Source organism: Echeneis naucrates, chromosome 17, assembly GCF_900963305.1.
Source record: "Echeneis naucrates chromosome 17, fEcheNa1.1, whole genome shotgun sequence".
Lineage (NCBI taxonomy): Eukaryota > Metazoa > Chordata > Actinopteri > Carangiformes > Echeneidae > Echeneis > Echeneis naucrates.
This window is the reverse complement of record NC_042527.1, coordinates 16,101,705-16,125,597: the sequence shown is the minus strand read 5'-3', so window position 1 is coordinate 16,125,597 and position 23,893 is coordinate 16,101,705. Positions and strand designations below refer to the sequence as shown.

The window sequence follows — 23,893 nt, the reverse complement described above, 5'->3', positions numbered from 1 at the left end:
CTAATTTAGGAATCTCCTAGGTGTAAGCTTTTTATCAGGGATTTTCTGTCCCTCTTGTTTGCAATACAGACTCACAGTAAGGCAAAAGGATCAGAGCGGGTTTAACCTCAAGAAACGGGCTCAGCTATAAATTTACTGGGTCAGTAGAGATACAGACACCATCCATCTTCTAATTACAGTAACAATCTGGCGTCCGGAATGACAACTATAGTGCAACTCTAATCTCTGTGAGGTGGAAACTTTGCACCTTTTACGCATGTTAGAAATCTTATTGAGTTTGTGATTAGTGAGATCCTGGATCGACGGATTCTTGGGGATCAGGAATCCCTGAAATAACACAAAGTAGATTCTACATAGTAGTGTACATTCAGAGTTTTATCGCAGCCTAAATAATGTTAAGGACATAATGTTGTGCTACATCGCCGTACATAGCTACTTAGGATAATATCACAGCATGTGCTGTAATGGCTCGACTGGTTATTTTATTTTCAGCATTCTGCAGTGCCAGCAGAGCAGCCAAGCTCTGCTGGCACTACACCAATATGACCTTTACACTAAACGGTCAGTCATATGTTTCTGTCAGAAAGGCCTGTTTAAACTCAACATAATTATGTGAACAGGTGTTATTTCACACACACTCCACTACTCTCTCACAGCAGCTTCAATGTAAAAACTAAAGAGGGGATATAATGTGGACTCTTATCTATAAAAAGGGCCATAAAGAGTCAGACTGTCTGCTGTCTGTCCCGACAGTGAATGCTCAGAGCGTCATGCCAGGAAGATGCCCCAGGCCTGCTGTTCAGGGGAACTTTAATGCTGCCAGGGTGAATACAAAAACGTTTCATGCTTCTCAACAACAAGGCTTTCCCTTTTTTTCTTTACTGACTGAACAAATCGGAGCCTCCAGGATTCGATTTATAATTTGGCAAGCCTGACACAGTGCATTTAAGTTCCCTGCACTTCCTCTGCAGTATCTCGGTACATGGTATGATATCCAGAGACTGCCACAGGCTTTCCAGAAAGGAGAGTGCAGCAGTGCCACCTACAGCCCAAAGAGCCCTAAACAGAGAGCTGCCGGGAGTACTATATCTATATCTTAAATGGATTTGCAGTGGGGGAAGATGCATACAGATGCTTGATTTAAAAAAAGTGACAACACCAATTTGTCAAACTACTTGGTGACAAGTAAAAAATTCCATCAATCTCAGGTTTGGGTTGCGCCTTAAATTTGAGCCTGAATAAAGTCAGGTTGTTTTATTTCCACTGTTTATGTCATTTTGATGGCAAAATATCAAATAAATATCCTTAATAATTTACTGTCTATCTGTTTTAGTGCTGATGGGAACAATAACTCAATCAGTGGCCCTGCCAAGGCCAAGAACCCCTCTGAGCCTGCCAAGCTGCTGGTTTCCCTCTTTGAGTGTAAGAACTCTGTAGGACTCTGTAGCCCACCCTCCCTGAGGAGACCCTCGAGGAGCTGCGCAGTGCCCTGTCCTCCACCGGAGTCAGTGTGGACAAGCTGCTCAGCACCAACCAGGATGTGGCTTACTGCAGCGCCATGCACCAGTAAACTGACTGAGAGTTAATCCTTACTCAGCCTACAAAGCTTCACACCGCAGCGTGTCGTGGGTTGTGGTATTTAAGGCGGTGCTCTCACTCGTGCACATGCATGTCTCATACGAAGTCAATGCATTACACTTTGTTTAAATATGTATGGGGATCTGATGAAATACAATAATCCTGATTATTTATTCACTGGTTGGTGCAAGTGTTCTGTTGTAAAGTTAAAACCATATCCTTTATGGCTGCTTGGTCAATGGATGAATGATACGTTTAGCTGATCATAGCAGAAGGAGGGAGAACACAAATGCTGTAAACACTGATAGTGAGCTTTGAAGGCAAGTGGGACAGAAACTGACAGGGGAGGTAAGAAGGGTGACAACGGCAGGTTTAAATACTGGCTTGAATGATGGGGAAACGGTGGATATGGAGACATGAAGATCTGGGATAACTGCTGGGATGTCACAGTAATAGGAGCTGAGGGAAATAGGGGAGCGGATTGTTAGTTTAACATTGATGAAAAGATACGTTAGGTCCAGCCAAACTGTCATCAGCCTCAGAAATAAGCCCGATTGTGAAAGTGAAAGATGTCAGAGTCAATACTGCCCTTCATATGATTAAAAACAGTGTTTAAATTGGGATTTGCCAGCTATTTTAATGTAACAGCTAGCTACCAAGACCTGGAGACAAGTAGTTAGCCTCAAATATCGCAACATTATTTAAACAGAATATCGGACCAGTTTACATTCCGCTTTTAATCCTGCCAGCTTCTGACCTATTTTTCTCTTTTTTTGCCATTCATCCATCACTCTGCCATCCGTGCTGTGACTGTCTGACTGACAGGCTGACAAATGACCGAACTCTGACTGAATACAGATAAAAAAATCCAGGAAAGCAAAAGGGAAGCATACAGCAGTGAAATAAAACATTTCTGGCTTTAAAAGATGGGACTATTTTGACTCCCAAAGACTCAGGACACTGTCAGCTTACATTATTAAAAGTATTCATCTGCACATTATGAAAATGTTAAACTTTTTTTTTATTTTTTTATGTAGTTGTATAAATTTTAATGGAACCATTTCAATGTTAGCAGTCCTTTGGAGCCTGAATCACAGAACGGTCAATCTGCTATCAGCCTTTTGATTGATAATGAGCTCAGGTTTTATTGACAAAACACACAGAATGTATTTACTTCTATAGGTTTATTGCAAAGACTTTCAATAACAGGATGAGGTGTATGAAACACATCCATTATATACCTCACGGTGTTATCGGCCAAAATGGGAGCATGGATTTACTCGTACATAGGACTACAGTAATCTGGATCCTGGTTGGTTGGGACCATCTTGTCCACACTGACTCCAAATGAGGACAGGATGCCATGCAGTTCCTCGATGGTCTGCTCAGACAGGGTGGGCTCCCTGCTCAGGATCCAGGTCATCTCCTTGTAGAACTCTCCGAAGTCAGTGCAACTGTAGACCAGAGAGTGACCCTCGTAATCAGTGGAGAGCACCCAGTAGGGACCAGGGGGAGAAGACACTGGAGGGAGGATATGAAAAAAAGTCAAAGCTGCTGGAATATACACTAAACATGTAAAAATAACTGTGTTGCCTTGAAGTTTAGAATAAATTTATTATGAATGTGGTGTTTTTACCGCCAGAAAAGGAAACCTCCAGCTTGGCAGGCTCAGCAGGGTTCTTGACTTTTGCAGAGCCAACAGTGGAACTAATGGTTCCATCATCCCTAAAACAAATTAATACATAAATACAAATAGGTTATTTTAATTCAAACATTAGATACAGTGTAAAAGAGCAGTCAGTAATTGTGTGCAGACACTTTGGCCAAAGTTATTCAATACACCAAGTGCATAAATGTCAATCATGTTTCCAATATGGACTTCATCAGCCTCAAAAAGTGATGAAATAGATCACTTTAAGTGATTGTGATGATAAAAATTAAATGCAACTGCAGGAAACCCACAAATTTAGGCTCTCCGACAACTTGTACTCACAGCAGTTGGCTGTTGAGGACACCGATGACTCCAGGACTCTTCAGGCTGTAGGTGGCAGTGCTGCACTGGCCTTTCTGGAAGGTTGTTGGGATCTTCTGGATTCCATACCACTTACCAAGGTACTGCAGAGAAGTACAACATTTTCCTCTGTAGGTACTAAATACTGAGCTTAGATGTCTGGCAGTGTGTAGCCACTTATGCTATATTGAACATTGATTAATAATGAATGAATGATAACAAAGTCCAGTATTCACCCTGCTTGCATCAAAGTTAGCCTGAACGTCAGGCTTGGGACATTTGCCGAAATTCACGACCTGAGCACTGGCTGTCAGAACAGACAGTAGAGTCAAGGAAATCACCTGCGTGGCCTTCATCTTATCACCACAATCTGCAGAGAGTAAAACAAAACACCAAACTGAGGTGGCTCACTGAAAAAAAAAAAAAAAAATCCAACATACCTTTGAAAATCAACAATGACTGTAAAGAACAGGAAACATGCACAGAAATAGACATGAGAGCAACGTCAGCTGCAGCCAGCTCACCTGTATATGACCAGTCAAGACCTGGAAGCATGACACTCAGCTTCTGAGGGTCTTTTATAGATCAAGGAAACTGTAGCTTCACCATTGATACCATCCAACAGCCCCTCCTCCGTGTTTTCATTACGCTGTTGTGTGAGAGCTGGCATCTGTTCAAATGAGGACACTGTTTAAACAAGCACCAATGCAAGGTCAGTGTTATTTATTCTTTGTAGTGGTAGCTGAATGCATCTTTTACTTCACTCCATTCAAGAGTCATTGATCAATTTTTTCCAATGAAATCTCGTCCAGAAGCCAAAAACAAATATTGAAATTCCAAACAAGATAAAGTATATATTTGATACACAAAGGCAAGAGGTAAAAGTTACATAAAAGATTGATACATTTAAATCAATCAGTTTTCCAATAAACAGAAGCATCAAGGAGGAGTCCTGCAGCCAGTAGCTATGTAGTGAATTTAAGAAATAAATTTTTTATTTTGTTGACTTAAGATACCACCATAATGTATTATCATTGATTTTTGTTTTTGTTGTTTGTTTGGCTTAAATATTTTAGATCCTTTAGCAAATTCTTGTTTGGTTTGTGAAAGAAGAAATACGTGTAATTTGAAATAACACATATTTAACATTTTTAAGTTTTTAATCTTTAAAAAGCTAAACTAGCTAAAGCTAAACTAGTTAAACTAGTTCAGGCGGGTTGTGGTGCCTGTGATCAATCCAATCAGCACAATTACTTGCAGGTATGGAGGTTCCAATCAACTTTTCATGGAATGCACACTTTGCTAAATGTCCACAAAAACTCCAAAGAGGCAGGTGGCCTCTTCTTCTTCATTGTCCGGGCTGGGACGTGAACCGGTGACCCTCTGGTTCCCAAGCCAAGTCCCAACCCACGGAGCCACTGCCACCCAAAAAGGTCAAAGGTTGTGACCTCTGCAGATGGGAATGTTCTCAAGCCTGTGTGTGTGTGTGTGTGTGTGTGTGTGTGTGTATACACAGGTGACAGAAACCTCAGAATGTTTGTGGTATTTAAATCTTTCCTGTTGTTGTCATGTAATTTGTTCAGTCAGTTGTGTTAAAGTAGCATCTGATATAAAATATGCACGCTTTAAACTGTGCTGATTTCTTTCGCAAACAATTATTTAAGAAATATGTAGTAATTATTTTCCATAAATTTGAGAAACATTGATTGGTTGCATTATTTTGGTTTTTCTCTTGAATCCTGTAAGCGCTTGCAGCAGACAAACCCTCACCCTTAAATGATGACGTGCAGAGGTGTCACCGATAACATAAACTTACATTATCTCGATAAACCACAGTCAAATATACAAACTAGTCACAGCAGAGCGAACTTGACAGGTCATGACCATCTCTCTGGCGCCACCAGGAGGCAAAATCCAACACTGTTACAATGTCAACCAATTCAGGGCAGGACTTGGATTGGGTTTGTTAACTTTAAGGCTGGGTTCAGATCAGATTAGAAATAAGAGTACCATCTCCACAATCCCAATCTCTCAAACTTTATGAGGTAAATTCCAATAAAAAATCTGACTGCTCTGAAAAACTGGGAAATGAAGAGGAAAAATTAAAGCTGAATGACTTTGTTGCACCAAAGATTGAAACAAAAAGGAGAAGTGAGCAGCCATAACATGAAAACAAAAAGGATTAGAACATAGACCGATGGCCCTGTTTTTGCTTTTTTCCATCCAATCTTACAGCTTTTACAGTCTACTTCTTTAATATTCCTACCCTGTGATATTTTCCAATGTCTAAGAGCAAATATGCCAGTTTGGTTTCTTCTTTCCTTGATCATTTACTGGCCATTTGAGCTCATTGCCTCCATCCAGAGAAAAACTTGGTGCCTTCACTTTTTTCCAGGCTTTGATGTGAGCGGGTGCAGCTAATGAATCATTCCTATTCTGTGCATTAGCTTGAAACGAAACCTTCAGATCTTTTTCTTCTTTACTTTAACTTTGTTTGTAGCCACAGGGCCTTTTCCAGGGGCAGATATGGTTTAATAACATACTCAAAACTCCTGGAAACATGTACTAGCAGATTTGATATGCTGAGTTTTACCATTTTGTGATCTCTGCAGTTTGTAAATTCTCTTCATTGCCCCAACCTGTTAATTACTCATCAGTCACAGTTATTTTGTGACAGATAACAGAATATCGTCATATTCTAATTGTAAAGTTGAACAACAGTTCATTAAACCAAATTACCTTCAGAAGTACCATTTTTACCCCCTAATTTCTTACCATTACTGATTTAAGGAAGTGATGCTTGCAATGTAACTGTCACAGTTCCATTTCACATTAATATGAATTTTGTGTTGGTCATATTTAGCAGCTTATATAGCTGTTGCTATTTAGTTCCCCATTAAAAATGTTTTAAGGAGGCCAAACATGGAAAAAAAATATTGAGAAAAAAATCCCTTTAACAAGAAATTAAACATTGTGACAATTTGTGCAGTTCCTTCACATGTTCCTTCAGCTTTTCATTAACACAGAAGCATTGTTTCAAGCTATTTTCCAAAAGAGCTTAGTGATTTTTGTGTAAATTGATTGAACTGGCACTTGTTGGAGTATATTCTGATACTGCCCCAATTTAATTCAACCAAAATATGATCTATCATTTAAAAAAAAATAATAGATCTTCAGCAGCAATAGCAGTTAATCATTTAGGTAATTTCCCTGAAATGGGTGCTCTCCTGTTCTAGAAGTCATAAAAAACTTTTACAATTGCTCTTGAGCATGGATAACAACGCCACATGTTATGGTAATCGGTCCAAGACTTTTGAGACGTTGACTCTTCAACTAAAACAGTGTTGGCACTGGCATTTCTGGAGTCTCTGTACTTCCTGGGTAAAAAAGGTTCTTGCTTTATCAAATTGGGCAATAAGACACTGTGATGTAAACATGACTTGGCTTAAACACATTAAACGTAATTAATGTTATCATTGATGTTGTATAACCAAGTCAGACGTGTAGTTTCTAAGGTTTGAAAATACTGAACGTCCAACCGCTACGAAAGTCATTGCGGATCTTTCCTCCTAATGAAATCCTCAAATAGTCAGTGGAAATATAAATAAAAGTATTAAAAAAAACTAAACAAACAAACAAAAAAACTGCATTCCTTCCCATCCAATGCAGTGAAACACCCTGACTGCTTTATATCATTTCTCCTGGTATGTCCCCCATGACTCCAATTTGCTAATAGTTTACTTCATGGCAGAAATAATGTGGGCTCCAAACAAAGACACCCATTGATGCTGCGGAGCTGAAGTACTGCAAAACCTCGAAGAGCAACGTCTCTAATCCAAATACCGGACTATTCCAAGGGAGAGGACATCAGACAACGGGTAAATAAAAATATTTAGTGATGTATTTCAGAATAAAATGCTAAAACAGATCACTGAAGCTCTTTAAAAGATGGTGACAAGGACAAATACTGATTGTTTTTTGTCTAAATTGAGGTTGTAGTTTTTAATGCTTAACACATGTGGTAACACATTCATTGGTCTGATATTAACTCTCTTTTTTGCATTTAATAATACTGTATTTATGATATTGTGATTTATGATCGTTTTTGCAGGGGACATAGGCCTGTCTCACGATGCAGTCATTGTTGGCTCTGGCTTTTGCATTTGTTCTCCCCCTCATCAGGGCTCAGGTGCCCCACTGGGGGCCGTGTCCTGAACCGTCTGTTCAGCCGGGATTCAACCTCGAAAAGGTGCAAACAGTAAATACTGTTGTCACTTGTGTTTTTCAGTAAATAGGTTCTATCGCTATCAATAGTTGTACACGTGTATAAATCTATCTTCACATCGTCGATGCAGATCATTGATATGGACTAAAGCTAAAGCTGTTGTAGCTAAAAATGAAAATAACAAAATGTAGCAGATTGCAATTTCAAGGCCAACAATACTGGTGGAAGTGAAAATTTTCCACCACCATTCAAGAATAGTTTAAATAGGACACCTGCTGAAAGCTTTTATTGATTTCACTACTGTATGTAGATTTATTCATAGTCTCCACTCACAGTGCTCCAAATTGTGTTTGACCATGTGTGTTTTTGCCCATCCAGTTTATGGGGAGATGGTTTGAAATTGCCAAGCTGCCAGCCCAGTTTGAGAAGGGCCGATGCATTGAAACCAATTTCACTTTGACGACAGACAACTCCATCCGCGTGGTCAGCTCTGAAATACTGTGAGTTCTATCTGCAATTTCTTTGTGCACATGTGGAGTCAGGAAGTGATTTTTGCATGGTTTGTGTTTTCCTTCAATTGAACATGAAATTTGACGGCCTGGAATAATACAGAAAAGGAGAGCTGAGGAAAATCCAAGGGACTGGAGTTGTAGAGGATCTGAAGAATCCAGCCAAGCTGGGAATAAGTTATTCCTACGGTGAGCATGCTCACATTGGTTATAGCTCTAACAATGAATTAATCACTAACTCATGTTGCTCATGTTATTCGCGTGATCTTCTTTTGCACTGCAGTTCTGCCCTACTCCCCTTATTGGATCCTGTCCACCGACTACGTGAACTCAGCCCTGGTGTATTCCTGTACGGACATCCTGAGGCTCTTCCACGTTGACTTTGCCTGGATCCTGGGTCGAACACGAACCCTGCCGGAGTCTACTCTTAAGAGAGCCCGGCAAATCTTTGCCAACAACAGCATCGATGTGACCAGAATGATTCCTAGCAAGCAGCAGGGCTGTGACAAATATCTCTAAGTAACTTTGGAGGAGAGCAAGATGGCACTATTGGTGACAAAGGTTCCAACTTTGAATAATATTTTATTTTAATTGTTAAGAAGCGTGACTGAAGTGTGTTGGTCAGTTTGTGTGTACGTGGAACTGAGTTTTAAATCCTTGTCAAGACAGTATAAATGTTTAAAAACACAAAATAACTGTATGCCTATAATGCGCATTAAAATAAGTGGCATATTAACACTTAACTATATGGTAAGTCACAGTTTACCCAAATTTTTATTCAGTACATCAACATAAATTGTGATCAATAACAATATTCTGTAGTTTTACGGTTCACTTTAGCATGATGAATTAAAAAAAATTCATTCGTTGCTAAAATACGTTTTGAAAATAAATGGTGTTAAGTGAAGATGACGACTTTTTGAATAAATAAAAAAAATCATATATAACTTCCTTGACTTCTTTCTGCAATATCTCTTTATCACTCAAAAATTATTTCGATGTAAATTAAAATATTATTAAACTTAAAAACATAAATCTGCAGTGCTAAGAGCAGATATTTTGAATAGTGGCTGAGTGAATAAACAACTTTAAACGGATCTTATTTCAGCTAATAAAACACTGCTGATGTCCACTTCCTGCATGAATCACCATGACAACGACTAGCTTCTCACCTGTGTCCATCCATTTCAGTGTCCCCCGGGAAACGTTTCCGCTTTCATCACCTCTACAGGCGTCTGTTTCTGTATTTGTGTCTTCTGCATTTGGGTTGTGTTTGTGTTGTCAAACCGGTGAGAACAAAAAAAAATAAAATAAAATAAAATAAAAAAGTGTGACTTCAACAGACTCAGCCAGGTAGTTTAATGTTTTGTTTTCACTCGTTTTCTGAAATATCTGAAGTAGTTTTATCAGTTGGCTCCCAACTCAAACCTCCAGTATCCACAAAGAGATCAGATCCAAACACCACCTACTTCTGTCAGACTGTCGTCTCCTCCTCTCAGGTATGAAGGTTAATCTGCTGGAAACAACCCTTCCGCTGATTTGACTGCTAAGATTTGTTTTATATAAAGTATAATAGTGAACTAATTAAAAAAAAACACGTTATTTTTTACTCCTCAATCATCTAGCTAAAAAAATAATTTATATGATTTATGTGACATGGATTAATTATGAGGACACAATTTAGCGGAACCTTTGTCGCCCGGCTTGATTTTCCGATCGGATTTATTTTCATCATCAGATTATCTCGGGTTTAGCTCTTGCGGCTGAAGGGTCAGGGCTGCACATTTGACTGAGAAAATATCGGTGTTGAGTTCATCCATGCCTCTGAAGGACCAGTCAAACTCCACCGCCATGAAGCCAGCAGTGGACGAGATGTTTCCCGAAGGAGCCGGGCCGTACGTGGATCTGGATGAGGTCTGTTGGCCGATCAGCTGTTTTCCTGGACAAAGTAACTGCAACAGGCTGCGTCCTTTCTGATAGTTTGATCGTTTTTTGTAGGAACTTCATTGTCATTTTTCCAGAGCAGCTTCCAGTTATTTCATGCATGGTTTCAACAAAATGTGGGAGACTTTCTCTCTGTTGAACTGAATTTATCATGTCGTTTTTGCATGTTTTTTTAAACTGTACATTTATTCTCCTAAACTCAGTCCCACAGGTGTCAAGTCTGAATTCATATTCACACTAAAAGTACACACTGAAAGTGTTCAATAACTGATTGTTATTCAAAGGCCGGTGGAATAACACTCATTAATAACCACTGATTACATTATAAACATAAAGCAATTGTTTTGTAACATCACAAATGTAATTAATTTGGGAAAAGTAGCAAATTAAAAGGCATTTAACAAATGGGAGAAAGTTGTGACTTAAAAAATTGTGTCTTTACAGATTTGTTTTGGAAATTTACGATGGCTAATTCATCATTTGAACAGATTATATATACTCTGTTTGATTAAATTGGTTCCTTTCTGCTGCCTGTTTGTTTTCTGGCAGGCTGGGGGAAGCACAGGACTGCTGATGGACCTGGCCGCCAATGAAAAGGCAGTTCATGCAGACTTCTTCAATGGTAAAGGTTTTATTACATCTTGCCACGCATTAACTTTCACACTTGAACCCTACATAAAAATGACGAGTTAGCAAACTTAAATTAAAAAACAAAACAAAAACATAGATGTGTAAATGTCCAGATGTAATAATATACTGTGATATGAGAATCAGATGGCCAATTTTAATCTAAATCTTGCCAACTGCAATCTGCGTCATCTGTTTAAATACAGGATTTCAGCATGTGTCCCTGCAAATGCATTAGTTTAATTCTACCAAGAGGTGTTTGGAAAATCCGGGCCAGTTTTGTTAGTGACGTTTTGTTGTCAACAAAAAAAACTGTATTGGCTACCAACCAATGGGAGAAGGCACAAATACAGTACAGCTGTAGAGTATTTAAACAGTTAAAAAGATTGTCATCTTGACTCTGGGCTTTCTTCTCCTCCTTCTTTTTCCTCTCTCTGTCTTTTCTTGCTGTAATTAGGTTTTACATCAATATACAGAAGTAACTGTGTCTTCTACAGTCAAACTGCAGAAAGAACTGCGTGCAAGATTTTCCTCTGAATGAGTCAGTGTGAATTTGAATCGACGTACAGAAGACGTATCTCTGACGTCACCATTCAGTTGTTATCACATTTCACGTGATCTCTTTCCTGTGAATGTGGTATCTCAGTAATGTCTCGTGGGAATTTTTATGAGTTTGGTACAAATATCCTATTAGATTAAGAAATGAACTAATTAGATTTTGGTGGTCACATGCAAGCTGATATCATAATTATGGCATGATTTAATTAAAATGTCATCACTTTTTGATAGAAAGTGGTCCACTTCATTGTGACTGAAAAAAAGATCACTGGCCATAATTGACCACTGTTATTAAGGAAAGGGGAAATTGTGACCATATTTCCCTGACTATGCCAGAGGGAAACAACTGCGAGGGAGTGACTACAGTTTTGAAGAGGGAAAACACTTTTATACTGTAGATGAAACCTTAGAGTAGAGCTGTAATTTTTCACAAATAAAAGTAGCAATGCAAGTTAATTTAAAGTGAATTTGAGGCTTTGTCATCTTCAAGTAGGAACTTGTCAGTCAGAGCAGATTGAATTTATTAGCACATGATGTTCTTCCACCCCTGGGCGTCAGTCCACTGCTGGTTTCACAGCAGGAAGCTTCTTTACTGCCCCCCAAAACATTCCTTGTACGCCACCCCCCTTTTACAAACTGTGGTTTATAATGTAGTGTGATCTCTGTCCTGAGGCCTCCATACATCAAACGGCTGTAACTTCTTGCCATGTGCGACAAAAATTCCTTGCAGGCTCCTCAACAGGAGCTCTGATGGATGTGCTTTCTAAGAGGCTCATTTAGGGTGGCAGCCTTTATTCCCCCCGATGGAGATGTGTACAATTTAACTGTCTCCAGCCTCATTGAAAGCAGCTTCCAATCTCCTGCCCTACATTTGTAAAGGGATTTTAAATGTTCATTTATTTAAACAACCAGTGTTACGCTCGCTTAATTCTTTTACAGTCACACAACTGAAACGACTGTGACAGTCCCAGCTACTTCTGTGTTATTTCAGACTGCTGAGTTATATTTAGGCTACAGCAGTTCTTTGGGGAAATTGCTTTATTTCCTTTATGGCATTTACCTAAAACTGATGGAAACTGCGCATCGTTAAGATGGTATTATGGTATAAATCATAAACCTAACCATGTAGAAATGTGTATGGCCACGGCATGCTGGTATTTGTTTATTTTTTCTGCATGATTTTTTTGTATAAGTAGCCAATAAAATCATATAAACACATTGTTTCTAACTATCATATGCTATATACGTTATCACAGTTGAATACATTACTGGAAAATCTAGATAAAGATACCACAGAGTAGATCTGCTCCTTTTTTTTTTTTAAATTTGTTATTCTGAACTTTTAACATAATTCCTGAAAGTAAAGATTGCTCCACCCATTGTGCTCACCTGGAGCTACACATCAGTGAGTACAACGTGCTTCAGTTACACTCAAAAGATGTTTTCATTATGCACTATTTGTGCGTAAGTTTGGTGTTTTGTATGTTTGATGACATGTTTGAAAAGTATGTTATACAGGCAACACATTCCTGAGAAAAGGCTGAACATAACATACAGTTTGGAGACTGAATACAGAGTGTATAATAGCAATTGAGCAAACTTTATTCACACTGAACAACAGAGCTATTTACATCAAAGTTTTATTTATTTACATATGCACTATTGGTTTGACATATTTTTAAAGCTTAAACAGCAGCCCACTCACACATATAGACATACTGGGCTTTACCTTCCTCGTCATGTGTGTGTTAAACATATGTCTGTGATTATATATGTACTTTGTATATGTGAGTTCAGCAGATTCCTGCTCCTGGCTGGTAAAGTCTTTAGAAAAATGTGATGTAAAAGTCACACATACAGCTGTGGACCCATATTTTAACATTTTCTGGCGCTGAAACTCTATCCAAAGACAAGGAAGCGGCATACTTATAATTAAGGTAACTGAGTTAATAATGAAGTAATTTTTTTAGAAAATGTATGCAGATCCAGATTCTGTGAGGATTTGATGCTTTCTTGCTTTGTGTTCAGCAACGTCACATTTGGCTTTAGGGATTTATGATGGGTATTTTCAGACAAGTAGTCAGAGATCAATGAAAGAAATCTCAGATTAATTAGGGAAAATAATCATTAGTTGCAGTTCAATGGAAGCCCAAGGTCTGCAAACTAATGATTATATTCATTAATTATTTATATGCTTGATTCATTGTTTTTCCTAGTAGTCCCATAGAGGGGGAAAATACCAATAATGACTTTCCACAGCCCAAGGTGACGTATTCAGATTACTTGCTTCATTTGATGGACGCTTGAAATCCCAACTAAGCTGTCATATGTTGAAGAAATTAATTGAATTCCCATTATAGTGAATCTATAAACATTTTTGGTTGAAACATCACAAAATTAGTCATTTATCATAAAATAATTTGCTGATTAATAGCAGCATCCAACTGAATTTCTAATGTAAGAGCTCTTGAAAAGGCACAAAAATGATAAAAAGAGCCATATCAGAAAGACAACACCAATTAGTGAACATACAGTACGACAGCTAAATTTATCTTCCTCAAATTACACATGGCAGGGTTTGGCTGAACACCTAAATATAACAATCAAGGCTTATTTTCATTTAAGATGGATTTAGTGAGCACTGAACGCAGTGTACCTGCAAAAAGAGGACGAGGAACATATGATCGTGCACGTTCATTCAGTTTTCCTGCTGACCTCTGACCTCACAAACTGTCAGACCCACAGGAAGGACACGCCGCAGACCTCTCACCAAGTGCATTCCCAGATCCTTTTACTTTTATCACCCTGCACCCCTTTGACCCACCAACACTTTATGAGAAAATGCCTGCCTGAAACGTTTGAAAATACAGCCACGGTTTTGTTGTCCAGCTGTTATGTAAGTTTAGCGTAATGATATAACATTTCTGTTTTCCTCCCAGATTTTGAGGATCTGTTTGACGACGAGGACATCCAGTGAGACGGACATGCCAACATGTCCACGGGGGGGGGGGGGGCGATGATGGATGATGGATGATATTTGCACAACTCATCAGCACATTTTTTTTTTTTTTTTTTGTGGAAAGCAAGCCAGCCATTTACCGTCTAATGATATACAATTTGCCTTCATAGTTGTCTTAGTTTCAGGCTTTTCAGAACATCCTTAAAAGTTGTCCGGACTCCAGATGTTGTGAAATTCTTAAGATCCCAGGGATTCCTTCATATACGGTATGTTAAAATTATGAGCCTGTATTGTGCTCATGCCTTTGACTGTTGCTGAGCTGGATTGCAGGTTACAGGGAGCTGAAGAACACCTGTTGGGAACGTAATTATACATATGATGGGCAGAGGCTCCAAAAGCTGTCGCCCTTAAACATACTGCAGATGGTATATGATGAATGGTGGCCTGCTAAAATTACCTAAATTATTTTCATGTTTGGGTGTGATATCTTTTCACCTTGTCTTGTATTCGGTTTTATACCGGTGTCTCCTGTTACAGTTGTATATATGTGTACAGTAGTTAAGCAACTATTTGTATGATGAAAGTGTAGATACATCTGGTTAAAACTGAATAAATAGCACTTTATTAAATCGAACAAATTAAGTCCATGTGGATTTTTTTGATTATAACGATGTGCTTTATTAGATGCAAAAAGATGCTTTACATGAAAAAGTAGCTGGAATTAGTTCGGCAGTTTTGGAGGACAGAATGTGAACGTTAATCCGACAAACCAACAGCATCAGGTAGTACAAATTTTGTGACTCAGTGTAGCCAACACACAAAATCTAATCTGAGAATCTTCAGAAAACAATATTACCCTGAAAACATACTTATCCTCATAAATGAGAAAGCCAGCAGAGTTTTTGCATTGGGATGTTTTGAGAACAGTTGTCATCTGGAGACACACTGCTGTGAGTCTGGATATTTGATCACCTCTGCCTCGAAATGTTGCCAGCAGAATATATGAGAGAGCAGCCGGGTTCTTGCTTTGAAATGTAAGGTGTTTTTCATACTATTTGTCAGTAAGGCAGATCTGAACATATCTGAAACTTAATTATTTACTGTAGAAGGAAAGACTCCTTTAATATCAGCTCCAATGGGAGAGCTGATCTGAAGTTACAGTTTTCAGCAAGAGGATATCGAGGTTTTATTACTATTCAGCACAACTTGTGGACTGATAAGCTTCTGCTCAACACAAAATGCAAACTGCACTGTTTTTAAAATCTTGTTATACAGATTCAGCAACACTGAAGAACTGTGCTGTCAGCAGAGCCATGTCCAAAAGTAATGTTCAAGACAATAGTATTAATCACATAAACCTCCCCCCAAACTATTCATGGTGCATTAAACAACAGTACACAGGCCAGAGTTTACAACATGAAGCACTGGCTCAAGGATCAAGGCCAATTAACAGAGGTGCCTGTAGTAGCAGGAAGTAATCAGCTTTATTTGAAAGGTTTTGAAAGGTCATGATAAACATAAGACAAGAAACAATAAAACCTTTAAACCCCTGGAAGAACACAAAATGCCCTTTTCGATAATAAAAAAAATTATGAAATGCAATCAAGGTGTTAAGGACACTGTGGAGAGAACAGACTACACTTTACATTTCCTTTAAAAGATAAAGGGGAGGAGGCCATACTTTCCTTCAGCCTATATGTCAGCTTTTCATACTAACATGTCAGAGTGCTGACGTCCAGCAGAATGATCACAATGGTACTAATTTAGCACTGAAGCACAGGTCAGGTTCAGCAAATATCAAAGCTGCTGGTGCGACTGGAAACATCTCTGGAGATTTAAATTTAGTAAACTTAATATGAACTTCATGAATGTTTGTTTGAAATATCATAAATTCAGTATTTGCTGAGATTTACGGCCAGAATAAAGTGATGAACCGACCAAAATCCACATGCATGAAGGCACGCTGCAGGACGGAAGGAGTTCATTTGGTGTAAATATTGATAAATGATGAATACATATGTTAAGTTTAATAGTCGAGCTTCTGTTGTAACACTTGATCCATATCATTTATATGTTTCTTGCATTGTGAGCGCTGATAGATGACTTTGGAAGATATTTCTTCGTTAACTGAATCAATCTTTTTCTCACTCTCTAACACAGCTTTTAACGACCAATAATAAGAGTGAAATACTGTGAAATTATTTCTCTGTGATGTCCAACTTTGACCCAGACTTAAAGCACTTACATAAAACCATTTGACAGGCGTTGCCATTTAACTGAAGTCTTTGTTCTTAATGAGCTTTTCTTTCCCAAATAGCTCGAGACACACAATGAACCTTTCTAACCCCAAATTTCTGTTATGTAGCTGTTAATTTCCCAAACAATGGAGGCCAACATCTCTGGTCGCTCTGCTTTACAGCAAGGCGGAAAACCTTTTGTCTCTTTATGTGACTGTGTCAGTTTTTCTTAAATGAGTAAATTGCAGGGAACATACTGTAGCCTGGGCTGAGTCATCACCACTCATGCGTATGGGGGCACAGTCCAGGAAGTGGGGGCAAACAGTATAGGATTAGAAAAGCAGCACTTCGGAACTGAAGAGCAGAAAACGGCTAAAGCAGAGATTAATCACATTTTTATTTCAATATGGGGAGTATTGACATGTATAACTGAAGCTATGCCACGATAATCCCCAGTCAGGATAGCTGTGCCCCAGAGGTGTTTGTGCAGGTACACGGATGTTGGTACATGAGAAGACGATGGAGGAGCCCAACCAATTTGGATTTAGGAAGAAAAAAAAAAAAAAAGGTAATAATACCGCAGGTTTCAGATTGAGCCTTAATGAGTGAGTAGAAGTTTAAACAAGCAACGGTTTAAATGAAACAGTAAGCTACAATTGGTGGGTAAGTTGTATAAAATCATTGTAACTATCCAAACTTGAATACAGTAAATAGATTAAAAGATTATTATTAAATCAAATTAACACATTGTTTCAGCAAAGGGATGATCGGATTCATGTGACAGAGCTTTATGTATAGATATAGTCAGCTGCACATGCACTGTGTGTTCCACTGACGCAGGCTGCAGCCTGTGCAGGCTACGTGGCACAATCCCCCATGAGGAACATGAGGAAACAAACAAACAGCTTGTTGGCATGTTGGCTTCAACACCTCTGGCTTCTACAGCAGCAGCAATTTGCTTTATTAGTGGCCCGCTGAATGAAAACATTCCCATGTAAGATGTTTTTAGGAGGTTTTGTTATTTTTACCTGTGTATTATTTTAGTATATCAGATTTGAGAGAATCATTTGTAGGTTCAGGAAAAAAAACATATAAATAAGCAAGCTGTTAATTACATTTTCAGTAAAAGATTTTTTTTACAATATATAGAAATATATAGATAAACAGAGAAACACTGAAATGAAACAGTTGTCTGGACACTTTCGTCATTACTGCTGACAAGTTTAGAAAGATTATCGAAGAGGATGGTGCAACTATTGAATGGATGTAATGCTGCAGCACTGGAATACAACAATTCACATTCCTGACATCCTCAACGAAGTTTCATCACACGTTTGTCAATATACAGATGCAACACAGTAATTATCTATGGAGAAGTTTGAATTATTTGCAGTCAGTCTTGCCTTGCGGATACACTAGAATGAAACACCTCAGACTGATTCCCATTTATCTCCAGCAGTAGCTGAAGCCGTCATGCGGTGCCATTAGACATTATATTTCACTAGATTTGGTTTATGCAGGTTTTTTAGTTCCTTGAATGTCAGGACTACCTCTTTTCTGTACAGTTTCCGATGTGTTTGCCAGCACCACCTCTGTCATGGCCAGAGGCACTTCTTCATAAGTCTGCGCTCCAGTAACAAAGGCTTGCAGCTGTGTGGATTTAATAGCTTACAGTTTCTAAATTCCCACCCACTGTGTAATTTATGTGAAGTCGAAATCTGAAAATCAACTAGTAGCTTAGGTACAGATTCACCTTACATGATGACCTCAAATTCCAAAGCTGTGAGGAAAGAAACTGTGCACTAAATGGCACCTTGTTAATGCTTCTTCACTGAGAGCACCCGTGCTGCTCAACTCTCTTAATTACAGGATCCCTATTGGTTGGATGGATGGCAGAGCAGGAGCCAATCATGGAGCGCTTAACAGCACGCCAGAGCTGTACGACATGCCTTTTTGTTTTTAATGATCAAGTGGGCTCCTTAAAAATGTTTCCCTGCTTGTCTGTCCCATACAGGGGAACAGGAAGGTAGAGGGTTTAGACAGACCACAGCGACGCAAGCTCCCTCCCCCCGTCAAGAAGCTCGATCCAGAGACCTGCTGGATCCAGAGGCCGCGACTTCAGCACCTTTGCAGGTAGGGATCGATGCGAGAGCTTCCTGTACTAGAGTTGACATATTTTCAGATGATAGAAAATATAACAATTGCCTGCAAATTCATCTTTTTTGGATTAAAGGGACGATTTATGAGTCTGAATGAAACTGTAGGAGACAATCTGTCTTTTTTAGTGCTGCAGCTGTAACGTCCACTCGTGCACTAATCATTACATTTTGAGCTTTTGTCTAGTAATTGCTCGGTCCAGTCCTTTTCTATTCGATATTCTTATATTCAGAACTCAAGTCTTGTATTTCAGACGAATCCCTGAAAAGCTCTATCATCGCGTGTCCCCAATCCTCTCCATTGTCTTGTCAACAGCCAGTTAAATAAAAGCTGTCTCTTTGTTCCACATGCATTGTCTTCTCATAGATTTCTTTATATATAGCAGGTTTCTGAAAAACTTACACAAGGGATCATATAAGACACAGTGATCAGTCCAAGTGACAAATACAATTCTACTCCACTGCTGTCATTAAATATTGCTTTTGTTTCTTCCCCCAGGATGCACATCACAGTGAAAATGGCACGTGTTGGACGACCATCACTCTCCCTGATCCACATAGGATTCCTGTTAGGTCTAGTTTTATTACCAGGTGAGATAATTGCACGTTAAACACAACAACTAGTTCACTACTGGTGACCCCACTAGACTTTAGATGGAAATCATGTGATTAGTTTATAAAATATGGCATGGATTTAAAGCGTATAAAATATAGGTCGGTAAACAGCATATTGCTGTTTTTTTTTTTTTTTTTTTTTTATCACAAATACATTGGATACTAACAGTACTTAATGTTTTAAGTACACTTGCTGGAGATTAATGCTACAGGCCTTAGCTCTACTTCAGCCTGTTTTACATCATCGTGACTGAAGTACAGAGATATATAAGCAGCAGCACTCTACTTAGATAATCCTTGTTACATCCTCGGGTGCTATTATATTACTCTATTTCAGATTACTCCTATCTTCTTAAAATAACACGTCTTCTTGACGCAAAGCTTTCTTTACAACTAAATCTTGGCAGAATCATAAAAAAAAGAAAAAGAGACATTCATCTTTGGTCCTTTGGGAGATTTTCCACATTAATAAAACCGGAAGTTTCTGCCACAATCAGCTGACTGCTGTTTTCTTATAGTCCATAAACTTCTGAAAGAAACCCCGGGCGGTGCAAGAGATGTTCCACATGTGGAAAGGAAGTTTTTCCTTGCCACTGTCGCCATGTGCTTGCTCATTGGGGGATCTGTTGGGTCTCTTTAAATAATTGGGTAACTTTAAGTAATTTCATAAAGTGTTTGGTCTAGACCTGCTCTATATGTAAAGTGCCTTGATGTAACTTTGTTATAATTTGCTGCTGTACAAATAAATCTGATTTGATTTCATTTGATTTGAGTTTAAACAGGGATGCTCACAGACATGTTGCCACCTTCCCATCTTCTGCCTTAACAGTACATTGGTAATTGGTTTGTGTGAGGGCCTGCTCTTTGTAGTTTTACAGGTTAACATAAAGGAGGGCCCCATTAGTTGTAATAACTCCCCCAGTCTGATTTTCAAAGCCTAGCTGAGCGTGTACAGGTCTGGAGGAGGCGTGGGGTGGGGGGTGTTTAATCTACAGGATGGAGCCTGTGCTGGGGCGCCAGAGCTTCAGCACCTGCCGTGTTTCACCCAGGGGCTTATTAGCAGGTCAGCATTTTCCCTGATGTTGAGTAAAAGCAAAAGCTCAACATCTGGTCCTAGTCAGCTAATATCCCCGCTGTGGCTCATGTGGCTGCTGCTTGTGTTTTACAGAGTTTCTGGGGGCGGTTCCAGTGGAGCAGCACAAGGAGGAGGAGGGTAAGTAGCAATGATGTGGCATGTAGGAATCACTGGCTTTTTAGGCAGTATATGTTGTAAATCTGCATCCTCTTACTTTCTCCTATTCAGTCAATAAGCACATTCATACCTGTAGGTGGTAGTCACAATAATGCACCCTGAAATCCAATCTGAAGTAAACAATAAAAATATGGCAATATTACACAAATTTTCAAATTTGATTTAACACAGAGAAAAAACTCAAATTTAGTGATTACAGCCTACTTGCAGGATATCAGAGGTTATGGGACGAACCTTGACCCTGTTTGCACACAAAATTCTATCAAAAACCTCACCAGAAATAGATTTGCAAAGTTTCTTAGAGGAGAGTCTTAGAGAAGAGTCAGTTGATCTGTAGCGAGACCTCTGCACTCAGAATTTGTGATATTGTTGTATTTGGCTGCATTGTATGAATTCTTAGTTATTTCTAGGGAAGCTCTACAAACAAAATGTATTGAGTTACACAAACAAACAACAGCAAAAAAAAAAAGCTAAGCTAGAAATCCTTTCAAAACACATTAATTAACACGCGGATGTATCTGCTTTGAACGACAAAACTGATACTGTAGTTATATACTAACCTACAGCCAGCAGCTGGTTAGAGTAGCTACAAACAGAGTGAACAGCTGTTTCAGCATAATCTCCATTAAATGACAAATGAACCTTTCTATATTCTACTTCCACAAAAAGATTGAAAATATTGTATCATATATACAGTATATATATATATATATATATATAATCAGTATATTGCAGAGGTGCTAGGATGCTAAGCTAAGCAAACCCACTGCTTCCTATTTATCTCAATGAGATGTGTAGTCTGTAAATGCAATAATAAGATTACAGTATATTCGTCGTAAATATACTACTGCCAGGTCAACCTACTTCACCTTTTTCTTTTTCTTTTTACCTGAAAGTGACTGCAGTGTCTAATGATGTGAAAGCTGAAGCCATGGCCAACCTGAAGAAGCTGGTCCGTAACAGAAGAAATGCTCCCGTCCTGCCTCTGCCCCAGTTCAAACGCCTCCCAGACTTCTGGGGATGGTACAAGTACTTCATGGACACCCACAACCAAGAAGGAGTAAGCTGAGTTTGTTTCATATTAATCATTCAGATTTGCATCACCAGTTTTCAAAATGGAGAACCGATTTAAACAATTTTTTTATATAAATTTCAAAGGTTTCAAATTTCTCATAACACCACTTATTATTGCCCAGACCACACTAAAATAAATAAAATATCCCATCTCACTGCTAGTTTTTAATGTAGCTCATGTTCCAGTGTGTTTTTGTTATTCCAGTGAGACCTCTGCAGTTTAAGATTCAGACTGTATGTAAGACAGCGGTCTGAAGAAGTACATGCTTTTCTCTGAAGAGGTTTTATCTAGCCACATGTTCATTTGATTAAATTCGATTCACTTTTACTTTCTTTTTTTATCTGTGGCATGCACATCATTTTAAATCAAAGAAGATGTTCATTTTGACCCTTTTCTGTCCTGCTCTTCAGGTTGAGGATCTGGATCGTCTGTACAGGGCCTACCTGCAGAACAAGCACAGGTCAGAGGACGGACCTACTTTCAACCACTACCTCAAGCACCTCAGTGAAATCTACAAGACCTGTGCTGACTCTGATGACCCAGAGTGCATTGCGGAGTCCACCAGCAAGCCGAAGGCTGCAGTGGTGATGCCCGCCCCTATCAAGTCTGCTGCTGTCAGGCTGTGCAACCCCTACCTCGACCCCTACTGCCTCTTCCCTCTTCTCCCTTCAGCTGCAGCCCCGGAACCTGAGCCTGCTCCAGCCAAGGTACCAGCTCCCATCCTCACCCCCATGCTTCCCATGCCTTTGAAGAGCCCCACTGGCTTCTACTACTATGCCCCTGTCTTGGAGCCCTTCCTGAGTGCTGAGCAGAGGGCTGAACTGCTGAGGATCTGCAACCCTGAGGATGTGGAGTGTCTGCAGTACCACCTGAGAGCAGCTTATGGCTACCGCCCGGCTCCTGGCCCAGCTCCATCCTATGCTGCCCTTAAATGCAACCCCAAGGATCCTTACTGCAAACCCCTTCTGGTCCAGAAGGCCCCAACAGGCTTCTACCACCTGCTCCACCCAAGCTGTGACCCAGCAGTCGACCCTCTGTGTGTGACCAATGCTGCTGCTCCTGCTCCGGTCTCTGCTGAAGACGCTCCGAAAGAGCAACACTGCAACCCTCTGTTCGATGCTGGCTGCAACCCCCTGACTGCCACTAAGCTGTCCGGCCTCACCAAGCCCGTCCTGGAGTACGCACCCAAGGATGCACCTGCACCTCCTGCTGCTCCTCTGTCCTGTGACCCTCGCTATGATCCATACTGCATACTGGCAGTTGCCGCTGCCCTCCGCAAGCCCCCCCCGCAGTTGCCGGAGCACCAGGTCTGAATTTGAAGTCCTGCTACTAGGAATAAATTGTTCAGTGTGTTGACTAACTTAGCATAATCTTGCTTGTTGAATGGTTATATTAACTGTGTCTTCCTTTTTAATTGGTTTATTAAATGATGTAGTGAAATGAAATCGGTGTTCATAATGCTTTCACTTGCTGTCTTCAATTTGCTTCTCGTCTGTTTTGAACCAAAAACACAAATCAATCGATCAATCAACCAGGTCCGCTACAAGCTTGGCGTCCGTGGGAAGACCAAGGAGGGGTACGACTGCTTTGTGCACTATGACAAAGACTGCACCCCAGTGAAGTCTGGCTCAGAGGCAAAGGCTGACATCAAGGCTCCAGCCAAGCCCTTCTGCCATCCATTCGACCCCAACTGCGCCACATTTGCTTCTCCACCCGACGTTGAGGCCCCAAAGCCTGGCAAGGATGGTATAATCCTGCCTGACCCTGACTGTGACCCAGAGTACGACTACAACTGCCGCCTGCGTCGCGCTGAACCTGCTGCCGATGAGCCGGCCGCAGCTGAGGAGAAAGCTGCCGATGAGCCTGCCAAGGATGCTGCCGTCCCACAGTATGCAGCCCCTCGTTTTGAAGACTTCCTCAAGAGCATCATGAGCCAGTATAAGTAGATTTCAGATTTAACACAGCAATACTTGTGCTAGATAATAATAGAAAATGGGGCAAACGCAGTAGATCCTAAACATCTACAAGTCAGTCGCTCATTACAAAATTGTCAAATCATGTTGTAGCTTTTACATAGTGAATGATTTTCCTTTCTTTTTTCTTTTTTTTTTTACGTAATGGGAAGCTCTCACAATTAAAATGGGCCA

The 23,893-nt window shown here is 39.7% G+C and overlaps 4 protein-coding genes across 4 annotated transcripts; 3 read left to right on the top strand and 1 right to left on the bottom strand.

The window, feature by feature from the left end:
* Positions 1-2,854: 2,854 nt before the first annotated feature.
* On the bottom strand, positions 2,855-3,948 carry apoda.2 (apolipoprotein Da, duplicate 2). The gene is made up of 4 exons (XM_029525355.1): positions 3,826-3,948; positions 3,572-3,693; positions 3,218-3,303; positions 2,855-3,099 (listed from the first exon to the last, which is right to left on the bottom strand). The coding sequence occupies exons 1-4, from the start codon at positions 3,943-3,945 to the stop codon at positions 2,855-2,857; spliced, it is 573 nt and encodes a 190-aa protein (XP_029381215.1). The 5' UTR covers positions 3,946-3,948.
* A 3,773-nt stretch (positions 3,949-7,721) lies between these two features.
* On the top strand, positions 7,722-8,955 carry apoda.1 (apolipoprotein Da, duplicate 1). Its single transcript, XM_029525354.1, has 4 exons — positions 7,722-7,838; positions 8,193-8,314; positions 8,427-8,512; positions 8,607-8,955. Exons 1-4 carry the CDS (start codon positions 7,722-7,724, stop codon positions 8,840-8,842), a joined length of 561 nt encoding a protein of 186 aa, XP_029381214.1. The 3' UTR covers positions 8,843-8,955.
* Positions 8,956-10,108: 1,153 nt separating this feature from the next.
* LOC115058155 (COP9 signalosome complex subunit 9) lies at positions 10,109-14,512 on the top strand. The gene is made up of 3 exons (XM_029525474.1): positions 10,109-10,237; positions 10,817-10,889; positions 14,392-14,512. The coding sequence occupies exons 1-3, from the start codon at positions 10,142-10,144 to the stop codon at positions 14,427-14,429; spliced, it is 207 nt and encodes a 68-aa protein (XP_029381334.1). The 5' UTR covers positions 10,109-10,141; the 3' UTR covers positions 14,430-14,512.
* Positions 14,513-18,409: 3,897 nt separating this feature from the next.
* On the top strand, positions 18,410-23,692 carry and2 (actinodin2). Its single transcript, XM_029524846.1, has 7 exons — positions 18,410-18,430; positions 18,663-18,781; positions 19,304-19,395; positions 20,588-20,632; positions 21,568-21,731; positions 22,157-23,053; positions 23,282-23,692. Exons 1-7 carry the CDS (start codon positions 18,410-18,412, stop codon positions 23,690-23,692), a joined length of 1,749 nt encoding a protein of 582 aa, XP_029380706.1.
* Positions 23,693-23,893: the final 201 nt, after the last annotated feature.